We start from the raw sequence: 22,221 nt of genomic DNA, 5'->3' as shown, positions 1-22,221 counted from the left end.
CAACTTTATTTATCATGCCTGAGCTGTGCTGACAGCTCCCATAAGCTCTGTTTGGGAACTCAGAGCTGCTAAGAATATAAAAAGAGACAAATATCAACAATAAAACAGGTACTTTATCACTCAGACCGAGCAGATTACAAATTGTTTTGCATTTATGTGTATATGTGTACCTGTAAGGATGATAAATCACACTTAAATGTCTTGCTGGGACATGAATGATTTATGTTTTCAGGGCTTATCAAATTTAAAATATTTAAAGGAATACCATCTTAGTCCATGGAAAGGTAATCTGTGGCTTCCCAGCCAGCTAGCTAACAACTCAGGGTACTGAGTATTTCTCTGTACATAGCTGATAAAGATCGCAATTTTACTGGAGGCATTCAATAAGTTCAAGAGACAGAGAGAGATAATGATCAAATAAAAGTGCATGGTTGGCATTTGGAGGAAGCAGGCAGGCCAAATACATAAACCAGGAAAGCTACGCTACTGGAAGGTCTTTATCCAGAGAAAGATCACTGGAGATGTTAGTATGAAAACATCTGAATATTATTTTCAACGTCCGCCTATTGCAGCTGTTGCACTTTACTGATCTATTATTTCAGTAGAGATGCTTTGCAGTTCTGTCACACCCTGTTTTAATTAAGATGCCAACCTCGAGCTTGCTGTCTGAGTCTTTGATGTCGGCTGAAGAAATGGATGTTAAAATGCCAGCACATAAATCGAGGGCCGAAGATGAAAACAAGACTAACCTGCAAACGACACAGTAAACATCCGTAGAAAGTCCTGTTAACCTTGTTAACCTCTTGACATTTTCATAACTGGTGATCCATGTAAAGCCGGCAACTGCATCTTCTCTATTTATGTTATTTTTTTAAGGCAACACTTCACTGGTCAATTTTGAGTTTCTGCTTTCCATAACATTTCTGATGTCAGTCGAGTGGACAGACAACATCCTGACAACACAGATTTAGTTGTTTCCTTTGGTTCAGATTTCCTTTCTGGACATTTATCCAAATTACCACATCATTTACAATAGAATATCAGAGAATGTGCTATATAAAAAGGAAAGGAAATCATTTTGTTTAGAAATAAGATATAGTAGACATAGCTGAGAATTGATTCTAAAGTCTTATGTAAGATGGCATGTGTGTTCACTATTTTTGTCTAAATGTGTCTGAAACTTTACAAAACATTTCTATAAAGCCATATCTTGAGATTATTTTTTCTCACATACGTTTAGCCACATATCTCCACTTGAGTGGCACTTATATTCACCAAACTCTCCAGGCTTCTTCCCATCTACACTTGGAATTTGGTCATGAATAATTCATAGCCTGACCTTTATACATGGTGAAAATGGGTTTTTATGGCTATTGAAACGTTTTTATCATTTATAGAGTGATAAAAAGAGATGTCGAAACATCTCTGTAAAAACATGTGAATGTGTAATGTGTGAAAGAAATTAAAATACAATTTAAATCCTGGTTTTATCTAATGTTTAGATTTCTGTTGTGGAAATGCATGCAAATTAGCACACCGGGCATGTTAAAGCGTTGAATTTTAGACTTGTCAAGATATCTGTTCTAAGTTACACAATTAACTGGGGAAGTTTCATGCTGATATCTATTAGTTCTTTTAACCCTAATTACCTGCTGTGAAGATCTGAATTGAGTTCTGCTGTAGAGTGAAAATGTCATGTGGTTTCTCAGCAGCTAGCTCAAGTGTTTTTGCTGGTAGCCTTCCTATCAAAGACAAACACTGGTGCGGTTTAGTTGGCTTATATAATAGTAATCCTTAAGATCTTGAGTCAACAGAGGTGTGAATGTGTCCAAATATTGTTTCAAGCAACACGATGAAATCCAGTTTGCTGCGAGCACAGAGGCTGCTGCTCCTTGGTGGAAATGCCATGTGACGGGTAGTGAACGTTTCCCTGCTGTTTAGACAAGATCCTCTGCATCAACACTGTTTTTTTGGGGGGGAGAGAAAGGTGCTAATTAAAAATGCAAATGGTGCTTGTTAAAAAGTGCTGGATGGGAATTGTCTGCAATATGTGTGTTCCATGTGTGAGAGAGAGGCGGCGGAAAAAACCTGGCGCCACTTTTAATGCAGATGATCCAGAGGAATGTTCCATATGGTTCTGACTGCTGGATCACTGAGACAGGTTTCCTTGTAGGTCCTGCATACCAGAGGGAGGTAAGGCCTGATAACCAGGACCACATGGCTGCAGAGGGCCTCACATATCAGATACAGAAGAGATGTGAGTCCATGCACAAAAACACACTTGTCATTTTCTATAAGCAAATTTAAAATGGAACACAGCTCGATGGAAAAAAGACTGGTTGATAAAATATTTCACATCCAAGATCCGTCGTGGAGTTTCCATTATGACTCCAGCAGCCAGCGCAGAAGAGTTACAGCTTGTTTTGGTTGGGAAGTGCTCTGAGACCTTTGCAGACTGTTTACAGCCCCTCAGCTCTGAACAGAAGTTGAGCTGCTTCTTCTGTCCTGATATCTTGATACCCAGCTACGAGGCCCGACTGGATGCTGTATATCATAACAGGCTTGACACGGCAATTGCCTGTCTCCCCGCTGATAAATGGGGCCAGAGAGGAGCGGCACATTTTTGGGATGCTCTGTCTCTGCAGATGTCTAACTGACAGCTCTGTATAAATCCACTGACCATGCTCTCTAATTCTCCCTGACTGCCTCTAGATGAGCAGAGGACCCCCAGCAGAGCATGAATGCCAGTTTTATATGAGTTACAGTGAGACATCTAATGGTTACTTTCTGCATATCCACATCTGGTCTGCGTTAAGCCAGGAGAGAATAGATTCGGCTGGCATGAACGGACATATTATGTTTCAAATGACGGACTGAGAATCTTTTCAGGAAAGCTGCAGTTGACCAATTGAACAAAAACGCTTGATGTTTGTTTATCGTAGTTCCCCGTATGTAAATAGTTGTACCCTTTGCTTTTCATTTTTTCCCTGTGCAACCTCTTAGCAGGTGCTGCCAGAATCTTCCTGTTAGTGTGCGGTTTGTGTACATATGTCATACACAAGCCCTCGCTTCTCGTAAACAGCCTCAGACAGTTATAGCCCAAAACAAAATAAGCCCCCTGATGCAGAACAGCCGATCCATCTGGAAAACAACTCTTACCTACATCCACAGGCGTTTGATTTGTATTATGTGCACAAAAAAAAAAAAATCTGTCAGAAATATAGAGATTTTCGGTTGTTGTTACACAGCAAGATGCTTTCATATTCTTTGTGTGCTCAATTTCTTGGTGAAAATCACTCTGTGACTGACAGAGGTGGAAGAAGTATACACACTCTTCACTCAAGTAAAAGTACAGATGCTTTTATAAGAAAACACTGGAAAAAGTAGGATGTCAGATAGCGACATTATTGGTTCGCAAAGCCTCCCGAGAACAGCAACAAAGTGAGAAAAGGGAGGGCTGCATGAACTCTGAAGGTATGAGACACTAAAACACCTTTTCTCCCCAGTTGAGTTTCCCCTCTGTCTTCTGATCAATTGAAATCAGTCTTGTGAAGTTGGGAAGGCTGCATGCAATAACACAAAATAAAAATAAAAATAATTCCCCTCAAATGCAATAAAACTAAAGAAAGGAGCCTGTCTTGAAATTACATAAACTGCTCTGGTGAATATGGATTACCGCTCCCCTTCTCTCTCTACGAGCTTGTCATTTCTGATTTGGTTTAATTCCTACTAATTCAATTCGACGCCTCCTGGACTTATTTGGAGGAAGAGCAGACTGTTTCTGCATGACTTCGCTTCTATGAAATGAACACAAAATTACTTGGCAAGATTAAAAGACTCATTAGAGACATCAATAGTCTCTGATTCATACCGTTAAGAACCAGACACCTTGTACACAAAGCAGACTAACACTGGCTTTCAAATTTAGTTTGATGAATACGTTTGTGGACCTGAGCTGCACTGAGAAACACTGTGTGATGTATTTGACACGGCTTTTTGTTTCTTCTAAGTCTACTGATAATTTGCTTAATTAATCACTCAGTTTGTAAAACAATGAAAACGATCAAGGAGACATCTTCTAATTGTCTATCTAATGGTTCAAAACTCAAAAGTACTCAATTTAATATGATAGACAACTGAGAAATGTGGCAACCCTCACATTTCAGAAGCTGTGACCAGTACATATTTTTGATTATATTTCACAAAAGAGTCAATTAAATGTTCAATTGAAGATCCAAAATCCTGGCAAATCAAATAATAGACCATTTTTGCCAGCACACGAGTAGCTGCATTAGATATATCTCAAGTCTATGCCACACTGTCCATTTCCACCAGCTTTGAAACAGGTAAATTACACCACCAGAGGAACCATCTCTCCAAGTAGCTTTAACAGCATTTTAGGGTGTTTCTTTTTCCTTCAACTAACTTCACAGTGATGATGAAATGCCAAGACACTGTTTAGGTTTTGCATCATTAGAGCTTTTTCACACACACTCAGCTCCTGCGCTCTCTGGGCGTCTCCTTGAGCAACAGTGCCTCTGTTTGGCAGCACCGATTTATCAATCTCTACTGAAGTCTGCTCGAGTAACGTGTGGAGAAAAATAGAACATCACATGAGCCTGTGGCTGGACTGAAATACACAGGCCCTCCTGCAGAGAAGAAGAAAGGCCTTTTTTGGGTATGAATGACCTCTCTATGAACTACCACATGACATGGTACCACAGGAGGTACAGTATGTGAGAAAATGTAATCTGTCTCCTGCTTCCTCCTGCTTCTTCCCATCATGTCACTTCTTACCATTAGGTGTCCGCTGACGGGGTCAGCTGTCATGGACTCGTTCTGGAAAGTGTTGGCCTGCACAAGCTCCTCTTCCTCCCTCCGCTCCTTCTCTCCTAAGTCGTCATCGTCCAGCTCATCCAGGCTCTGAGAGACGACGAACAGAATGATAGATGAAAAGAGGAACAGAGACAAAAATTGTTAGTTCAGTCGTTGGGTGGAATACGTAAGAAAAATCAGTTTATATGCTAAAACCCGATCAAGCAAAAAGGAAATCAGTAGTTTATATGCATAGAAACAGTGTTGGGTTTGTTGTATTCTTGATCACTTTGACACATTTCATTTATCAAAACAAATGTTGTTTGTAACCCGTTCTTAAGCATGTGTCAAGCGCTGTAAGACTTACAAATATGTCAGCAATTATTCATGAAATGGAGAACAGCCACTTGTTTTGTTAGAAAATAGCATTTGCAAAACAGAACAGAACCTAAGATCATTCTGATACCTGTGTTTACATGCAGTTTGTCAGTAATCTAATTTCTTCACTATCCCGGGAATATTTTTTAACCTTTGCTGCTTCATATTTAAGATATTTACTATTATTCTTTGTAGAATTACAGTGCAGTTAGAACGGGTTATGCAGTAACAACAGCTTCTTTGCCATACAAATGTACCATAAACAACAATTTTTCATTTGAGTGCCTTACGCCTTGGTTTAGTTTCTATTTTATTGGATCCAAAGAGGCATGACCATGAATATTGATGGTCCATTCAAAGGCGAACACCAGAGATGATAAACCTTGGCCTTGTTTTTGCAAATGGTCCAGCAGATCATCTGAGCCACTAGCCATTACATGGGCTGCAATGGCTGAACCGAGAGGGCAACTTCAGCTATCAAAGTATGTCCTGTTAAAGTGTTTTTCCCCCTCTGAACAGCAATGAAATAGACAGAAACAAGATAATGACAGTTTTATGATGTATTTCTGTAAATGGAATCTGGTGGAGTTGGCGAGAGCGTCATGGCAGCTGTTTCTGGTTAAACAAAATACTTAGAAATAGTTCGAAGAAACTATCTGAGACTGTCAGCAGCAAAAAACAAGAACTTCTGTGGACATATTTGTTCACTAGTTGCCCTCTGGGATTTCTTTGCTGACATGCCTGTCACAATATCAAATTATCCCGATATTATTGTGATATCTACCCCTACTGTTTCAAAGAGTGTGTAGCAAAATCTCCTCCGACATTATTATATGGCAGAAGAAGCCACATAAATTAGTAGTAAATAGCTTGCTGGTTAGTTACAGCGTCCTTGTCTTTTTTCTGCTTTCTCACGCCTTCCTCTGATTTTAAGAAATCAAGTTTTTCACTTATATTAAGCAAATAAATCAGCTCCCTGCAGAAAGCTGACAGCAACTCGGTCACTTCGGTCCACAGTAAAGCACTGACAGATGCGTGGTGACAGGCAAGGTCATTCCCACCATAACAGCGATGTTGACCTCTGGCTGAACACATTCAGGGTCCCTTCTTAATCCTCTTAAGACATGATCACATTCACTTCCAGGAATCCCTGAGGAGCCGCAGCTCAAACACCACTAAACACTAGATGGACTCTGGTCAGGCAACAGGAAGACGGCCTGTTCGAGGGCCTTTCACCTCCTGGGGACAGTCAGGGGGGATTTCTGACCAGTGGAATGTCCCTTGAAAACACAATAAAAGACAAGTACAAACACACAGAGAGCAAACATCGCTTTGACAGAGGAGTGGGGAGTTAGCGTTTATTATTTAGGCAGAGATTTTGCACATGGCCTGGGAAAAAACCTCCAACTCTACTTCTTGTAATCTTAGCTTCATCATGAAATATGTGCACGTCCTCAGCTTCCTATTTGCATTACTTTACCGCGATCTGTGCTGTGGAGTTACCGGGTTCATCTGTCTGCGGCACTGAAGATGCATTGCGTAAACACAGCTCGACATTAGGATGGATGGCTGGATCGTGACGAGAGACAGAGATCTGGGGCCAAACTCCCAGTGGGTCACAATGCATACCGGTCTTTCCTGCTTCACACTGCAGGCCAAACAAAAGGTGCCCGCTCAACAGGCTCTTTAGTGGTAAAAATAGCCTTACAAGGTTAACAAGGAATGCAGTCATTTGCAAGGCCTTTCCTGCCAAACGGTTTATCAGTGGTCTTTTGGGAAATCACCAGACCCTTTTCTTTTTGAGCCCTGCACTCTCCTCCTACTTCTCCTGATGTAACTCAGTCCTCTTTCATCTCCAACATGCATGTAAACAGGGGTGGACACAATAACAGAAACAAGTCCTGCAATTAATATGTCAAAAAGCTTTAGATTTCCAGATCTCCTGCATCAAATCTCACTGTTTTGTACTTTAACCGCATCCATCTGTGCACATACTGCCACAAATCAAAACATCAAATATTTTCTTGCAATAATTTATGGTTGCCGACATTTCAAGATTAAGACCAATATGTGGGAAATAAAGAGCAGAGGGCTTGAGGTAAGAAAAATGAAATTAAACAGCAGCTCGTCTGTGTCAACACACAGTGACTAACAGCTCTGCTATGCCTTAAGTTGCCTGAAATGTGGAATTGGGAATCTCAACGTTTATTTTGGATCGAGATGCAGACCGTTTTTGCCCTCCAGTATTCCAAATTGCTCCGCATTTCGTCTTTTCCAAATAAAGGGAAAAGGGGGATCTGCGTGCAACCATATAAGGGATTTTTTTGCTCCTGACATCATCAAAATGAGTCTGTGTATTTTTCTGGCCAATTGGACGATGGAAATAAGCAGAGAAGGTGAAGAAGGATTAATGAGTGATTGTTTGATTGATGTACTGACTTGGATACTTGGAGCCATGTTTTCACAAAAGGAGATACAAAGCACCGATCTTTAGTATCACTGTGTAAACTTGTATATGAAAGTACAGTTTGTACTAACTGTCTTACTGGAGACATTGTTTTATCTAGTGTTTATTCAATATTTAGAGGAATATTTTGCACCAGTGTGAATGAGATAAAGTGGCTCATGTGGATTACACTTTTATAGAAGTATTGCATCGACCTTTCCTTCCAAAATGGTAATTTTTTTGTTGGGTGCATTCTCCCCAGATACAGAAGATTATGCACGATAGAATCACATTTTCTACGACACCAGGGCTTTCAAATATGTTCAAAATATACAAAACCTTTTAATGCTACTGACTTACTTAAGCTTATTTACGCTAATCGTCAGATACCCATAAGGATAGAGCCTTCTGTCTGTATTTTGGGTTCACCTGTCCAAGCTCACAGGTACGGACCAACAGATAATAGCCAATAGTTCAAGCGAAACATGAACACAGAACAAGACGAAGACGTTTCAAAAATAGCTGAACTTGTTGAGGAGAGGTTATGCAAAGTTTTATAAATCTGTATAATGTTACTTTGCCTGAGCACGGAGACAAATACTACTGAACAGTTGAAAGGAGACTGGACGGGAATAAAATGTGTTACGATTATTAAGGAAAAATGAAGATCTGTGCGAGACTGATTCTCTGAGCAACGCCCTCCAGTGGTTGAACTGCAAACATCCATGCCAACATGAAGGTACGTTGGCAGTGACGGTTATATCGTTTGAAATGGACAGATCTATTTCTGTGCGTAAAGGGAGCATAAATGAGCCTATTATTTCTGGAAATAGAGTCAATATACATTCATCAAGGATTAACTGCCTCCCAATTAGCTATAATTTAGGCGAAAAACTCTAAAATGCTGCCAGAAGTCGACACACATAACTCGACCAACATGCCAAATCTAAGAGATAAAAGACTGTGAGCTGAAAAGAAGCAGTCAGATTTCCAGAATCCTCTTCCTGCTTCCTGTTTACAACAGGACCAAGTGTCACGGCCTCACAAGAGTGTTTACTTTAGTGAAGCCAGTAAAACACGTATCCTGGCCGGCTTTAGCCTCAGTAGTACCAATGTCTGTCCCTGTGCACATGGAGAATTAAAGAAGCTACATCTGGAGCAGAGCTTCACGGTCTATTGAAATGCCTGTTGTGGTTGGAAACTCTCTCTCTGTGGAGGAAAAATGATCATCTATTCTAAACCTCTGCCCCTGGCTGAAAATATCTGAATCCATTTGATTCTTTGTCTGCACAACAACAGGCCGTGTGCTTTAGTTCCCTGCTCTGGCATCTGCCTTTTCAGTGACTGTCAAAGTGATGCTGTTTCATGGTTAATTTGAGTGAGCTGGGTACATTGTGTGCCTGCAGACCTGCAGTGTTGGACAGTGAATATAAAAATGTAAGAAATTACTGGCTGCCAAAGGTTGACCCCAAATGTTCAGCAGCAAGCACACTCAGGGCTGGATAATACTGAGGAATTGTGCAGATGTCAGACATGAAATCTTTTATGTCAAAAGGAGCAATCGACATCGGCATTTAAGTTCTGAAAGAAGTATTAAGAGACGTGATATTTCATGATTCAGAGTGCGAGTTCATTAAGTTCATCATAGCAATAAAGGAGCTCATTCTGCAAGCGGAGGTCAACCTTGAAGAAGTCTTACATCATTTTAATTTACTTTAAACATATTTTATTCATAGAAACTCAAGGATGACTTAAACAGTTTTTCCAAATTCTCCCTGTACGTTATTTCTTATATCCTGTCTTTCATTTACACACAAGTAAAGCACAAATACATTTGAACTGTTCAGCAGCACTGCCATAATAGAGGCAGTTACCACTACTTTTACCACTTAAGCTGTTTTTATTATTTGGAATTCAGACTATTTACCTAAATCAAACTGCAATACGTTTACATTTAAGGGTAGGAAGAGATGTTGGTGATCCAGTGAATTTGGTTTGTTGTCTGGTCCTAACTGTGACACTCCAGCCTCTTCTCAGAAAACCTCGTTAAGATCAAATATGAACATCCATGCTGCCATGTCACCCTGCCAGTGCCCTGTCCACTTACTCAACAGATTTATCTCTAAACAAGCAAAGGGCACCTCCACCGGAGGCACACTCTTATACAACAGGCTTAATGACCTGCGTGTATTAATCACCTGCCACTCGTCGCAGCACACTGACTTCATTAAGATGATCTATTAGAGAAGAGGGACGCTGCAACACTGATGCTCGTTGTCTTTTAATCAGGACTACCAGTCAGCTCAGACAACAGTAGAGACAGGAGCAGCGCTGCGCTCAGGTATGGCAGAGATCAAAGTGAGGACATCCACCCCGGAGCTGCTGGCTGATTAATGTGACACTACAGACTGCCAAGGTCAGTGTTAGGTCCAGGAGAGGCACGCCAACTCTGAGCAGGAGTGAGACATCATTTGACAGCCTCAAAAAGGTGTGACTGAACCTTCCCTGATCTGTGCCAAAAATATCACATTTAATCCTGTTAAGAGCACTTATATTTCCTGTCCCCTGCTCTAACCTTCAACACCCCCCAAAAAATGATGTAATCAGAATATCATCAAGAGATTTTAGTGAGTCTGAAGTGGAAGATACCGCGTTTTTAGCATGCAGAAAAAGAAAATAATCCTGTTTTTCTTTGACCAGCTTAGAATTTTGCTCGACTTGAAATCAAAATGGGGGCATAATTATGTTACACAGACAAATACAGAAACGAGAAGGGGGGGAAACATTAAAGGCATTTAAACATATCAAATACACCACTTCCCAGCAAGAAATACTCTCATTCCATTCTAAATGTATCATGATTGTTGATCTCTGTCTGGCTTCATTCACTCTTTCCAAAATCTGATGCCTTTCTGTTTGATTTCAGTCCCAAAAATTGCAAAACTGGGGTTTTTTTTAGAGGGTTGTTTTGGGACAGAGTCGAGTCAAGCAGGGACCAAGACATTCTCAAGAATCCAAGCTTTTATTGGCCACAAAGCCCCGGGTTGCTTTGTTTAAAATTGTGTTTTTATCAAGTGAAAGCCTTGCACTTCTTGGCTATGAACTTGGAGTCTGCTTGACCCTCATTTTCACTCCAAGTGAGAATATTATATTTTAATCAGCACACAGCCAGACCTCAGATTGAGCTGGCTTTACACGGGGGGCACAGTAAAAAGAGAAATTTTGCAAACAAACAACAGGGATCTGGCTGTGATTGTTGACCCAGAGATAGCAGCATCAGCATTCCTCTGGATATGGCAGATGGAGCTGAGGCCTGAGGGCAGGCCAGTCGGACTCAGCAGGGCTGGGCAGAGATCTCCGACTTTCTGAAAAAGCTTTAATACATCTGTGGGAAACTGCCCTTGGCGCACTTCAAGTTTGCCAAACTTGTTCTCTGGTTTATAACCTCCACAGTAGGTTGGAACAGAGCAGCAGTTTTCGACCGGGCTTGTAAAGAGTCTGTCTGTGGGTGTGTTTGTGTGTGTGCAGAGTTGGGAAGAGAGAAGTGTATTTACAGCTTTGGGGGGTTTCACTGTTTAAATGGGACTTTGCACTCCAACACCACAGACTTCCACAGAAAACCACACGGCCCCTGCTCAGAGATCTCAGCAATAAGTCTGAAACTAGAGCTGACTGATACATAAGCCTGCCCGATATCAGGCTGTCAAAGAGATACCAGTGTCTCTGCAAGGAGAGATATCACAGAAAACAGCTGTAATAAATGTTTCATTTGTATGAGTATTTGACTTGTTCTCATTTTAATTCGAAAATGTCAGGGTTTCTAGAGTCGGGCTCCAATTCTTATCATTCGCAACTGCTGATATTCTTATTGGCCTCAAAAATCCACTATTAATCAGGCTCTGAAACTAGGTACTGTACATACTTGATGCACAGAGTTAAAGGGATTGTTAACACCAAATAAACAGCCAAAGATTTAAGTATATTCACCACAGTAATCGTGTTCTCCTGTCTCATTTACTTTGTGATATACAGTGGCTTTGGGCCAAAAACGTACATTAAAGGACTTTCATTTACTGTGACTGTAGTAAGCAGAAGGTTGGAGATGATTTGCTTAATGTTGCATTGTATCAACAATATCCATTGGTATGGAGTGCCATTAAAAAGAACAAATCTGTGAAAAGTGAGTAATCTTTCTGAAAAATATATAAATATACATTAATATATTTTTTAAATACTTCAGTATATATTAGTCAGCTTTCTGTGTGTCTACAAGAGCTATCGGATAAGGATTATGACACAGTAAAGTTTACAAAAGGCTTGTGGAAAACCTTAAATGACCCTCTTCCCTGTGTTTAACAGACTTACTGCATCCCCACACTGTGCCTCTGACCCTCAGCAGACCTTAGTAGTCTTGCGACTGTGGACCCCTCTGCATGCACAAACTGACAGGCTTTCACAGTAGTTTATCAAGCTTTTATGAACACCACTATGACATCCTACTCAGCAATGAATCACCATATCGAATAAGAAACCCGCAGCATTTTTCCTGTCAACCTCAAGTTGCAAAACAATCATTATCAATTCAAACCAGAATCCAGCTGTGAATTAGTTCTAACATGCTTAGTGAAGACATTCAAATCAAGACGCCAGCGAAATTAAGAGTCGCAGGTAAGCAACGGTTAATGAGACGAACAGAAAAGCGAGGGGTTACATGACAGGCAGTGTAAACATGTAAAACATCACTAATCGCGTGACATTAACGGAATTTGTTTAATACCAGGAAATTATTAAAGATGGTGGAAAATTGTGTAATTACATGATTTTGCCTTGGATCCCTGATAAATATTTAGCTGGTGGCTGAGTTTATGCAAACAGATTGGATTTACATAACTGCAGAGAAAATGCCAAATCATTCTGTGCTTTTCAAATGACTTAGAATGCCATTACTGCCTCTCAACATAAAAACCATCACCTCCATTTCAGGCAGAATTAGGGACTCCAAAACAGTGCTACAGGTACCTTCATCTACATTTACGCATCCATGACAACCAAGGTAAAAACGTACAAACTAAAGATCTCAAAAAGGTAATTTTACCACTGTGTGAGTGCAAATAAATCAAACCCATTTCCTTCTGGTTCATAAAACCTGAATAATGCTTGTTTTTGTGTTTCCATTTCCTCCTCCAGGTATGAACATCATCATCCCAGGAGATGGAGAGCATACTGAACTCTCCTCTCTTCTGTTGTTGTGCTGAAGGTCTTTTTCTTTTTGAGTATTTGCTTCTCAAAAACACTGCCGACTTGCTTCTCAATAGAGGTTACAGCCCCATTAGCAGGTCAGCTGTGTGTCTTCTCTAGTGTTTGGCCAGGAAAATGAATGTATGCAAAGTGACACTGATGGCGTGACGGCTTACCAAACAGTTACACTTGTTTGTTTACGATTTGTTTATGACTAATGTGAAGGTGCAGCCATAACCAGAAACAAAGCAAGTTGTTTTTGATGCTTTGCTCACTGAGATGTGGTAGCTTCTATAAGGTGTTGCAACCAACACTTGTACAATATTAATATGCTGTACATCATATTGTCACACTGCAATGAATTATACAATTCAAGCAAGTTTCAAAAGTCTTTCAAAACTTCTCACCAAACATGTAGAAGAGAGAAACTGATCTAAAAGTGATTCTGACATTTATAAATCAAAGACACACTTACGAGGAAACTCAACAGCTTAGAAGGATAATATAAATATGATGGCTCTTTAACATATAGGAGCATTTATATGAGGAGTTTGACGAGTGTGGTTGTTGTCTGCAGAGTAACACAAATGTTCAGCCATCCTGACATGCCCATACTGACACTCATCCTCTTAACTGTTTTGGGCCGCCCTGAGAGAGGTAAGATAGCATTAACATCTGTGTGTACCGACCACAGACCAGGACAGGATGGCTGTAACTCAAGACAGATAGAGACGGCGGGGGCAGGCTGGTGGTGACGGCTGCCAGAGCGCTTATCCCGGCAGCCTCTCCTGAATCCTGTGTCCTGGTAATGAATCCTGTTCCTGCAAAGCAGCCGTAATAACGGGGTGCCTGCTGTGTACTGTACAGAGGCCGCAAGGGGAAGTGGTCCTGTGTTTTGTCTAACTCCTAATCTTGTTTTTGCCCTGGTGCTGGCATGCGCACTTCTTCTTCCTTCCTGTCCCGATGTTTTTTGCACAGTGCGGCACAAAGAATAAACTCTCCAGTCCTACCAAGCCACTGCACAGCGGTCTTGTTCCAACAGTTTTACTTTAAATGTTTCTAGCAGCACACGTGGCAGAACAAAACCGATGGCAAACCCTGTTGTTTTCTCTTTTACGTCTATGATCCAAATGTGGAAGGATTTGGAAAACCACACATGCAGCTAAAAATCATACAAAGAGGCGAAGACGATGAAAAGCAGAGAAAGCATCCAACATCCTGCTGCTTTCACATGTTTATCCTCTTTTCTACATTGTCTAGCCATTTAGGTTTTCATCTAAACAAATAAAACAACTGCTGACAAAAAATACTGTTTTAAACTGTGTTAAAAGTGATGAATGCACTTACTTACTTTGACTGATAAAAATCTTCAATTTCCTTAAATGTGATTGAGAAAGTTTATCCTTTCTTGAAATGAAATCGGGTTGCGCCAGATGCCCATTTTTTGTATAAAGTAGTCTAGTCCTCAACTTTTTGCAACTGAGAAGCAGCCAACGTGAAGCCCCGTCTCTTGAAACGCAGAACAAACAAGTTTGATCCCTTATGTAAAGAGAAAATGATTTGTAGGTTGCGACATCCCTGAAGCAACAGAATACTTCATTTATAGCGCCATGTTGAGACACATTCCACCGATTTGGTCGATACTTTGATTAGTTTTTAGCTCAAATTAAAATTAATTTAAACTGACATGATCCTTTAAAATGTTTGGATATCTGGAAAGTCAAATTAAATTTGATGAGGGTGAGACTCAGCCATCATTTTGAATTCTGTACGAGTTTGTACCATATTTTTCTGCAGGTTCATACGTGTGATAAAGACAGATAGGAAGGAGCACTTAGAGTTAGTTTATCTAATCATCATTTTATCAGCACACTACAATGTGACCTCTGACCCTGAGCTGTGGCTGGCAGCCTTAAATTCTCCATAAACTTCCACCTTGGAATGTCTGGTATCTCCTCATGTGAACAGCCGATCCTCACCCTGGCCCACAGCGCGATGCCAAATGGGTTATTCAACATCTGTTCTCCCCGTCCACTCTTTTATTTTACCCACAAAGCCTCTTGAGTACGTTAGCTTTGGTCTACTTTGCAACCTGGCAGGGACTGAACTCGTCCATGTGGCAGAAGAGAGGCGAGCCCAGCGCTTAGACAGAGAGGTATTGTATCGGCGGACCCTTCTCACGATGGACACCCAACAAAGAGACGAGATGTCTTGGGCCATTGTGGAGCTCTACCGCCTCTCTGCTGATTGGGTTTATCTAATGAGAATGAGACGGTCAGAGAGCCAAGTGCCATTCAGTGCTAGCTGCCTTTCTGCTAGGCCATCGTGTTTTTTGGCTGCTGACAGTGGGTTTTCTTGGCTGAGGGCTCATGCTCATTCAGAGCTCCAACAACTCTGGGACTATTCAGGTTTCATAGACCTATCAAAAGAACCACAGACATGCTGGGCAGGAGTAAAGCCAGGTCCACAGCATCCAGGAAACTACCAAAGTGGCAGCAATAACCACAGTGCAAATGGCTTTCACACATTATTGGAGTGCTGGATGATAATGCTGCCCAACATCCTTTAAATTTTAGAAACTGACCTAACTGAAGATCATTTGCAAGCAAAATAGCTTACCTATCCTCTACAGTATGGTACAATACACAATAATGCTCAGAGCTCAACAGGATGGTTTCAAACTGGCTACCGAGCCATTAGGCATCAGCTTTTGGGTTAAAATCTAGAATGATAATAGTCCTGCATTCAAAACAATCTGTATTCAACTAAAGTTGAGTCTATTACTTATTATCTTAATGATGTGTCGTGATATGAACATACATGTGACACAAAAAGTCACTTATTACTCATCTTTTCATCTATCAGTCAAACAGGTAATTGGACTCTGGCTGTGTTAGTGTTTTTGGCCTTGTGGTTACTTACTGATGTTTGTGTGTAGGTCACTATTTGGCAGTTAATTGGTTCGCCAGTTTTGCTAGATGATGTGTTGGTTTTGTGTAGTCTGGTGACACCTAGTCACCCTTGTGTCTTTGTCATCTTTACATCAAAAACCATGATGGAAATAAGTGTTGGACTTTGCGCGATAATCATCTCAAAACTCCTAATTGTTTACTGCAGCTGGTGCAAGACTACAGTGCTTTTAGTGACCCCAATTATGCATCAGAATCTGCTAATGCTCAAGAAAAAACAAGTGTAAACAGTAGACAAATTACAAACATTTGAAGTGTAGGGTGGCAAAGTAGAGAGTGTGCTTTTCTTAGGTTTTGCCAAAGAGTAAAAGAGAAAATGCCCATTAGTGTCAATTTAAGCCTGCTGTATACATATACAGTCTTTTGTTGCTTCTATCACATTCTGTTTTCTTTTCAGACTCAAATAATCACAAGAACCATAACAATTGTAGGAGAACCAGAAGCAGAACTATAAAAGCTACACAACCGCTGATTTACTGTATACTGAGCCCTACAACATTGCCTGTGTGGAATAAAAGAGACTCTTCTCCACAGCACAAAAGACGATAACTGAGACAGCCTGTACCTGCTGAGTGACTGATGGAGACAGCTGTTGAGAGAACAAGAAGTGGTGAGTCAGCCTCACCCTGTGTGTGTGTGTGTGTGTGTGTGTGTGTGTGTGTGTGTGTGTGTGTGTGTGTGTGTGTGTGTGTGTGTTGAAGGACTGCTGGGCAGCTGGAGAGCAGTAGCAGCCTGAGGGCACCTGATGGCAGTGCTTAACCATCCTGTTTCCTGAGCATCACCTGCACAACACACCTGGCAATAAAAGGTTCACGGTTGTTGTTGCTTCTCCTTGTAAACACAGGTGCTGCCATCATGGAGTCTCACAGGAGAAAGATCAAAAACTGTCCTGGTAAACAGGTGTGGCTGCATGGTCAAGCATGCATGTTCGTATGTCCATTAAACTCCTAATTTGGAAGCTTGTTTGTGTTGTTTCTGAGTTATTTGTCAGGTTTAAAGCAGACTTTGAGAAACGTCTGGCAGCAATTTAAAACAAATTTTGCAGTATAAACATTCCTTTAGGATGTGCATACTTGAGCCAGAGGGGAATGCTGTCTCTTTCAAAACTGAGGCAAGACAAATTAAGCGTTCAGTCAAATACCACACAGACACTGGTCGCTCAAGATTCCAGAGCGCTTAGCTATTGTTGTTTGCTCAGAGGCTTGATCGAGTCATTAGTGAAGTATAGCTTGGAAAGAAAAGATTTCCCCATGAGATTTTTTCCTTTTTGTCATTTTAAAGCGTCTGGCCGTTTGGAGAGGAATTTCGAAGACCAAATCACAGCCTAATTAAGAGGATAGTGTCTTGTACAGAAAAAAACAAATACCACTGGCAAGCAGAATACCCTGCAGCTTCACAACAAGTCACATTAAATTATTTTAGGCGAAGCATCTCGCTAGGCAAGGAATGTTAGCAATGGGATTAGGCTGCTTTATTGGAAATAAATTATCTTGTTTGCCTTGTTAGCCCAGACTCATTTAGTGTTTTCCACAACATGTTTCCTTGTTTCTCATGGAAAAAAGTGCATAATGAATATTTTCATACTTCATAATGAAACTTTCATCATTTTATCAAATGGAGGGGCCACAAAGATCCCACAGTAGTCTACACAAAGAAGATGCACTGTGTTTTTAAAAAGTCTGAATTTCTTCCAGATAGAAACCATCTGGAACACAACAACTAGACCCACAGTGAGGTCCAAGAGTTGAGTCCTTCGTGTTGTGGTTTTGTCATGTTGCTACTGGTACAGGTGACCAAAGTCTAAAGACTATACTTGGTTTTGGGGTCTCATGATAATATAAGGGTGAAAAACAGTCAGATATTGATATACAAGTCGAAATCTTTATCCTATTATGTATGTAAAGGAGGCTTCAGTTGTTTACGAGAATGCTACAATGCTGTTTTGCTGTTAAGCTCCAGAAATGTTTTTAAGACTACAAAACTTCATCTGACATTCCATCGGCATGGGGATGAGTAGATAATGACTTGATTTGCATTTTTGGATGAACCGTTCCTTCAAATTCGAGTACATCAAACCCATACCAAACCCAAAATATGCTTGAAATTAAATCACATGAAAAATTATGCAAAACTCGCAGTGCTTGTTAATGTCAGGTCCGTAGCTCCCATTTGTGCCTCGAATCGTATAACAACCAGCATGGCTTGAACCCATATGTGGAATTCACAGTTGAGCCCCGTTATAGCTCACAGGAGCACCTCTTCCAAACAAACAGCAGACTGAGCACCATCCACCTACCGCACAGCACAGCAGGAGAGGGGCCTCTGGGACCACTGTAGCTATGATTGACACAGTTTGAAAGAAAAACAATGAGTGGAAAACACAGGGAATACTTCTATTTAAAGCCCACTTCTGCCAGCCTACTCTGCCCTGCAATACCATTCAACCTTTCCATTTCTATTCATGATGACTCCTGCTGAGAGAGGGACCACTCCAGATGAGAGAGAGGGAAGCAGGGTGACAGGCGCGTTTAAAAAAAGGGAAAAAAAAGGTTTACAATCATAATATAAAGGAGGTAGACACCCTCACAGTTCTATATTGATGAATAGCCTGAGTGGTGAAATAAGATGTGAAAGACGGATGTTTCTTTCAGCGGCCACGTTTGAACACTGACATCACATTATCAACACATTCCCAAACCATTTGGTACTATTTAACTATCTCCACTTGTGCATGCATGCGTTTCTTATGTAACGCAAGATGAAAACAGATTAGTTTAAATTACCTTGTGTGTTGTAAAAGTGGATTGTCAACAACAGATGGAAGCAGGTGCCTTGTGGATGAAGTCTGACCTGAGCTAATTAGGAAACTGGCACAATTGTTTGACCTACTTTAACTATTGTGATGCAACGAGATGAGTAGTTCATGATCTCTAAACACAAATACTGTTGCAAGTATTGCATTGGTACAAATTCAATTAGCCAACAATCAACAGTAGCTGACATTTGTTTATCTCCCCAAGCTAAAGCATTTAAGTGCTAATACGCTAGCAAAATAATAATACTGTGTATAAACGATAATATTTCACTTTTTCATAATAAGTACTTTAAAGAGGTGTGTATCTTCACTGGCCTCACAATTGACACATCACAGTGTGCGCCTCGCCCAGTTTGAATAAAATGTGGCCAGATGTCCGCTTTCAAAACACTGGCCTTGTTTTTTATGACTTCCTGCAGATATCTCCCTCCCTCCACTATTTCTCTTAGCATAAGTAATGTTAGCCTAATGTTTGCACATGATTTAATGCTGGAGAGCAACGCTGCAGCATAACATTGCAGCTTAATTGTTCAGTGGAGGCAGGAAACAATTTTCGAATCGAGACTTTTCCACACCTCTAGTAACTAAACTTAACTTTAAAATGCTCTACTTATTTCACTTCTGCTTTCCCTGTCTTTGTAATTCCCATGAGCTCCTATAAAAATCCAGTGAAGAAATTAGGTCTCTCTCTCTCAAAAAAAAAATCTCGTTTAACTAGGTCTAATCTCTTCGCTGATTAAGGATTACATTTCTGGTTTACATGAAGAAGACAACTGTAGAAAGCCGACAATAAGAAGGTTATCTAAGTTCATGACTAAGTGGAGCAGTAGAATACGATTTGACAGCTCAGTAACCAGAATTCAGAGCCACAGGACTTCGGCAGCAAAACTAAGCATTTGCAGGGAGGAGAAAGGCAAAAGGTTGTTTTTTACAAATATTTATGAATATGAAGATTAATAAGAGCCACAGTAACAATGAAGTGTGCAAGTTCAAGTCTCTAGTTTTGGAGGAAAAGGTAATCAGTCTGGCCTTGCACTAAGCACAAAGCCAGGTTCCAATATCAGAGGAATTTCAATGAACTGCGAGTTGATCCCCAGAGCCACGGCAGTGGGACACTCATCAAGTTTCTGTGGGTTTGCTTTGGCAGGTTACACCACATTCTCTCTTCTCGCCAGCAGAGATGAGTAGCAGACACTTAGGAAAATAACCTTCTTTCCCCCCTGTGCAGCTGCCGAACATGAAAATTACATCTGGGGGAATGATTACACTTGTGTGGCCACTGACCACTCTGGCCAAACCAGACATGCTATCCTATTTCAGTATGTAGAGTACAATATAAAGCACTGCTTCCAGGCCAAACCTAGAAGATGCTGTGGTGGTGACTTTGCACGAAGATGAGCGGTGTGAGATTAATACGACATGACAGGCCTCCGGTCGCTGAACAGAACCAGTGTTCAATAAGGGAAGAGATATCATCTCAGGCTTCACAATAAACAGACTTAGACACCAGTCTCATTTCAGTGGCAGGTACAGTCTTATCTTACTTTGACAGGCACATGGTGTATCAAAACACGAGGGACAACAAAGATATTGCAAAGATGAAGGTGAGTTTCTTTTCATGTGCATTGGTGGGCTTTCTCTGCATGCTTTGCCCTCAGGCGGAGGACAAAGAAAACATGTTTTGCCAAGATTGGCATTGAACCAACTCCAGATATAAGCACAAAATAAACATGAGCGCTCCTCTTCTGCTCTTCTTGTTTCATGCTCTGTTATTAGTTAGGAGTTGATGAAATGGAAGATAAAGTGGCTCTCTTGATTCCAAACTAACAAAGTATGTACAATACAGTAATCTTTGTGGTATTCTGTTTTTGCAGATTTAAGCAGTTTTTACATCATGCTTGTCCGCTATTATCTGCTTCATGCGCTCTTAATATCTCTCGTCTCTTCTCCCCCTCTGCGGGCCTCTCATGTATATGATTAGTCTGTGTTCTTTCCATGTCTCTGTGGTGCAAAGATGGTTTTGTAGTCTGCTTGGTGGCTCCTAGAAGTTGTCTATGTCATCTATGATATTAGTTCCTTTTTTATCTAGCCAATGTAATTCTGGTTCTTAATATTGTAATTTGGCTGTGTTTTTTCTGTCTGTTCTTTATACACAACATCGTTGCAAGTCTGTCCATGTTTTCTTGAGGTTTCTGTGAAGTTTTTCCTTTATTTTGTTTTGATTTAGTCTTTATTTAACCAGGCTAGTCCGACAGAGATCACAGATATCTTCAGCAACACAGAGTTTACATGAACACGACCTGGACTCAACAGATTTCCTCATAGCTTTACAATTGTTCAGTGGCACAATATTAAGAGTAAGTTCACTTTGTAGATTATTCATTCAGTGGGTGCTGAAAACCTAAAAGCCTTTGAATCGAATCTCCTTCGCAAAAAGCGATGTACAAAACATCCAACTGGTCACCTTCATTGTTTCCGATATGTCATTTTTCCATGTCAAGTTTTTGCCTTTCCTACCTTTAACGGCTCTAAGTACTGGAGCACATTTCTGTATTAATTTGCTACTACTTGAATTAACCTCAACCACGATTTTAAAGAAATATCGAAAAAAAAACAACTGCTTAGCAGTAAAGAAAACCTGTATTTTACAATTTTGTATAAGCTGGATAAAAGCCAGCATGTGCACACTGTTTTACATGTAATGGAGACTTTGTAAAGCTAATGCCAATTAAACATGTGGCAATTAAAACATTTTCGTATTTATTTTATCCAGTAGTAGCTGCTCCTGTAGAATAACAATGCAGGGACTCTGGTATTCACACTGACATCTTGGGAGTAAATTTAATTTTGTCAACTCAAAACCTGCTTAGAATTCCTGTGTCTGGAACTGGGACACAGAAAAAAAAGCCTCCTGCCCAAAATAAACATGAGGCACAGCATTACTGGAAGCTCTTCAACAATGAGTGGGGGGATTTGATAAAGGCAGAAGATGCTGGATGGGGAAGCCTACAGTATGAGTGTGTGAGGCTGCAGCCTGTGATTATGTTATGTAATTTCCACTGGAGGTAACAATGGTTTGCCTCTCACTGCTGCTTGCCTGCGGCCTTCTCTCCTTCTCTCTCCACACGATTACATCCTTCCCGGCATTAATGGGGTCAAAATGGGCCCTTATCTTTTTGAGGCAGGGGTCTGTTTTTCCATGCAGGGTGACTTTGCGCATACCCTCCTTCCTCATCCCTTAAGGGCAACAACACACTGAAGAAACTATAAGCTACCATCTGCTCTGCTCAAGGCAAACCCTCTGAAGCTATCAACACAGCAATTGTAACCATAAAACAGTGGTTAAATGGATTTCCCTGTGGACTAAATGGAATTTGGACTGTAGGAACTGAAACAACCCCCAAGTCTTGGTTTAAGTTGACTACATATTCCAGCATGCTTGGTGCAAAAACCAAGCAAACGAATCAGTCAATGTGAAAAGAATAACTTGTTGCAGTTCATTTCGAATGACTTAACTTTCTAATGAAGATCAACTGGTTACACAAGTTCCAGATAAGCGA

At 40.7% G+C, this 22,221-nt stretch overlaps 1 protein-coding gene across 1 annotated transcript in view; it reads right to left on the bottom strand.

Moving 5' to 3' along the window:
- pawr (PRKC, apoptosis, WT1, regulator) overlaps positions 1–22,221 on the bottom strand; it is a 64,965-nt gene that overhangs the window by 17,786 nt on the left and 24,958 nt on the right. The window contains exon 3 of the mRNA XM_030440200.1: positions 4,798–4,923. Within this exon, the coding sequence (XP_030296060.1) occupies positions 4,798–4,923 (126 nt within the window). The remainder of the gene's footprint in view (positions 1–4,797; positions 4,924–22,221) is intronic.

The sequence above is a fragment of the Sparus aurata genome, chromosome 14, assembly GCF_900880675.1.
Source record: "Sparus aurata chromosome 14, fSpaAur1.1, whole genome shotgun sequence".
In the NCBI taxonomy this organism is placed as follows: Eukaryota; Metazoa; Chordata; class Actinopteri; order Spariformes; family Sparidae; genus Sparus; species Sparus aurata.
The sequence above is the reverse complement of the archived record's forward strand: the minus strand, read 5'-3'. Positions and strand labels throughout refer to the sequence as shown.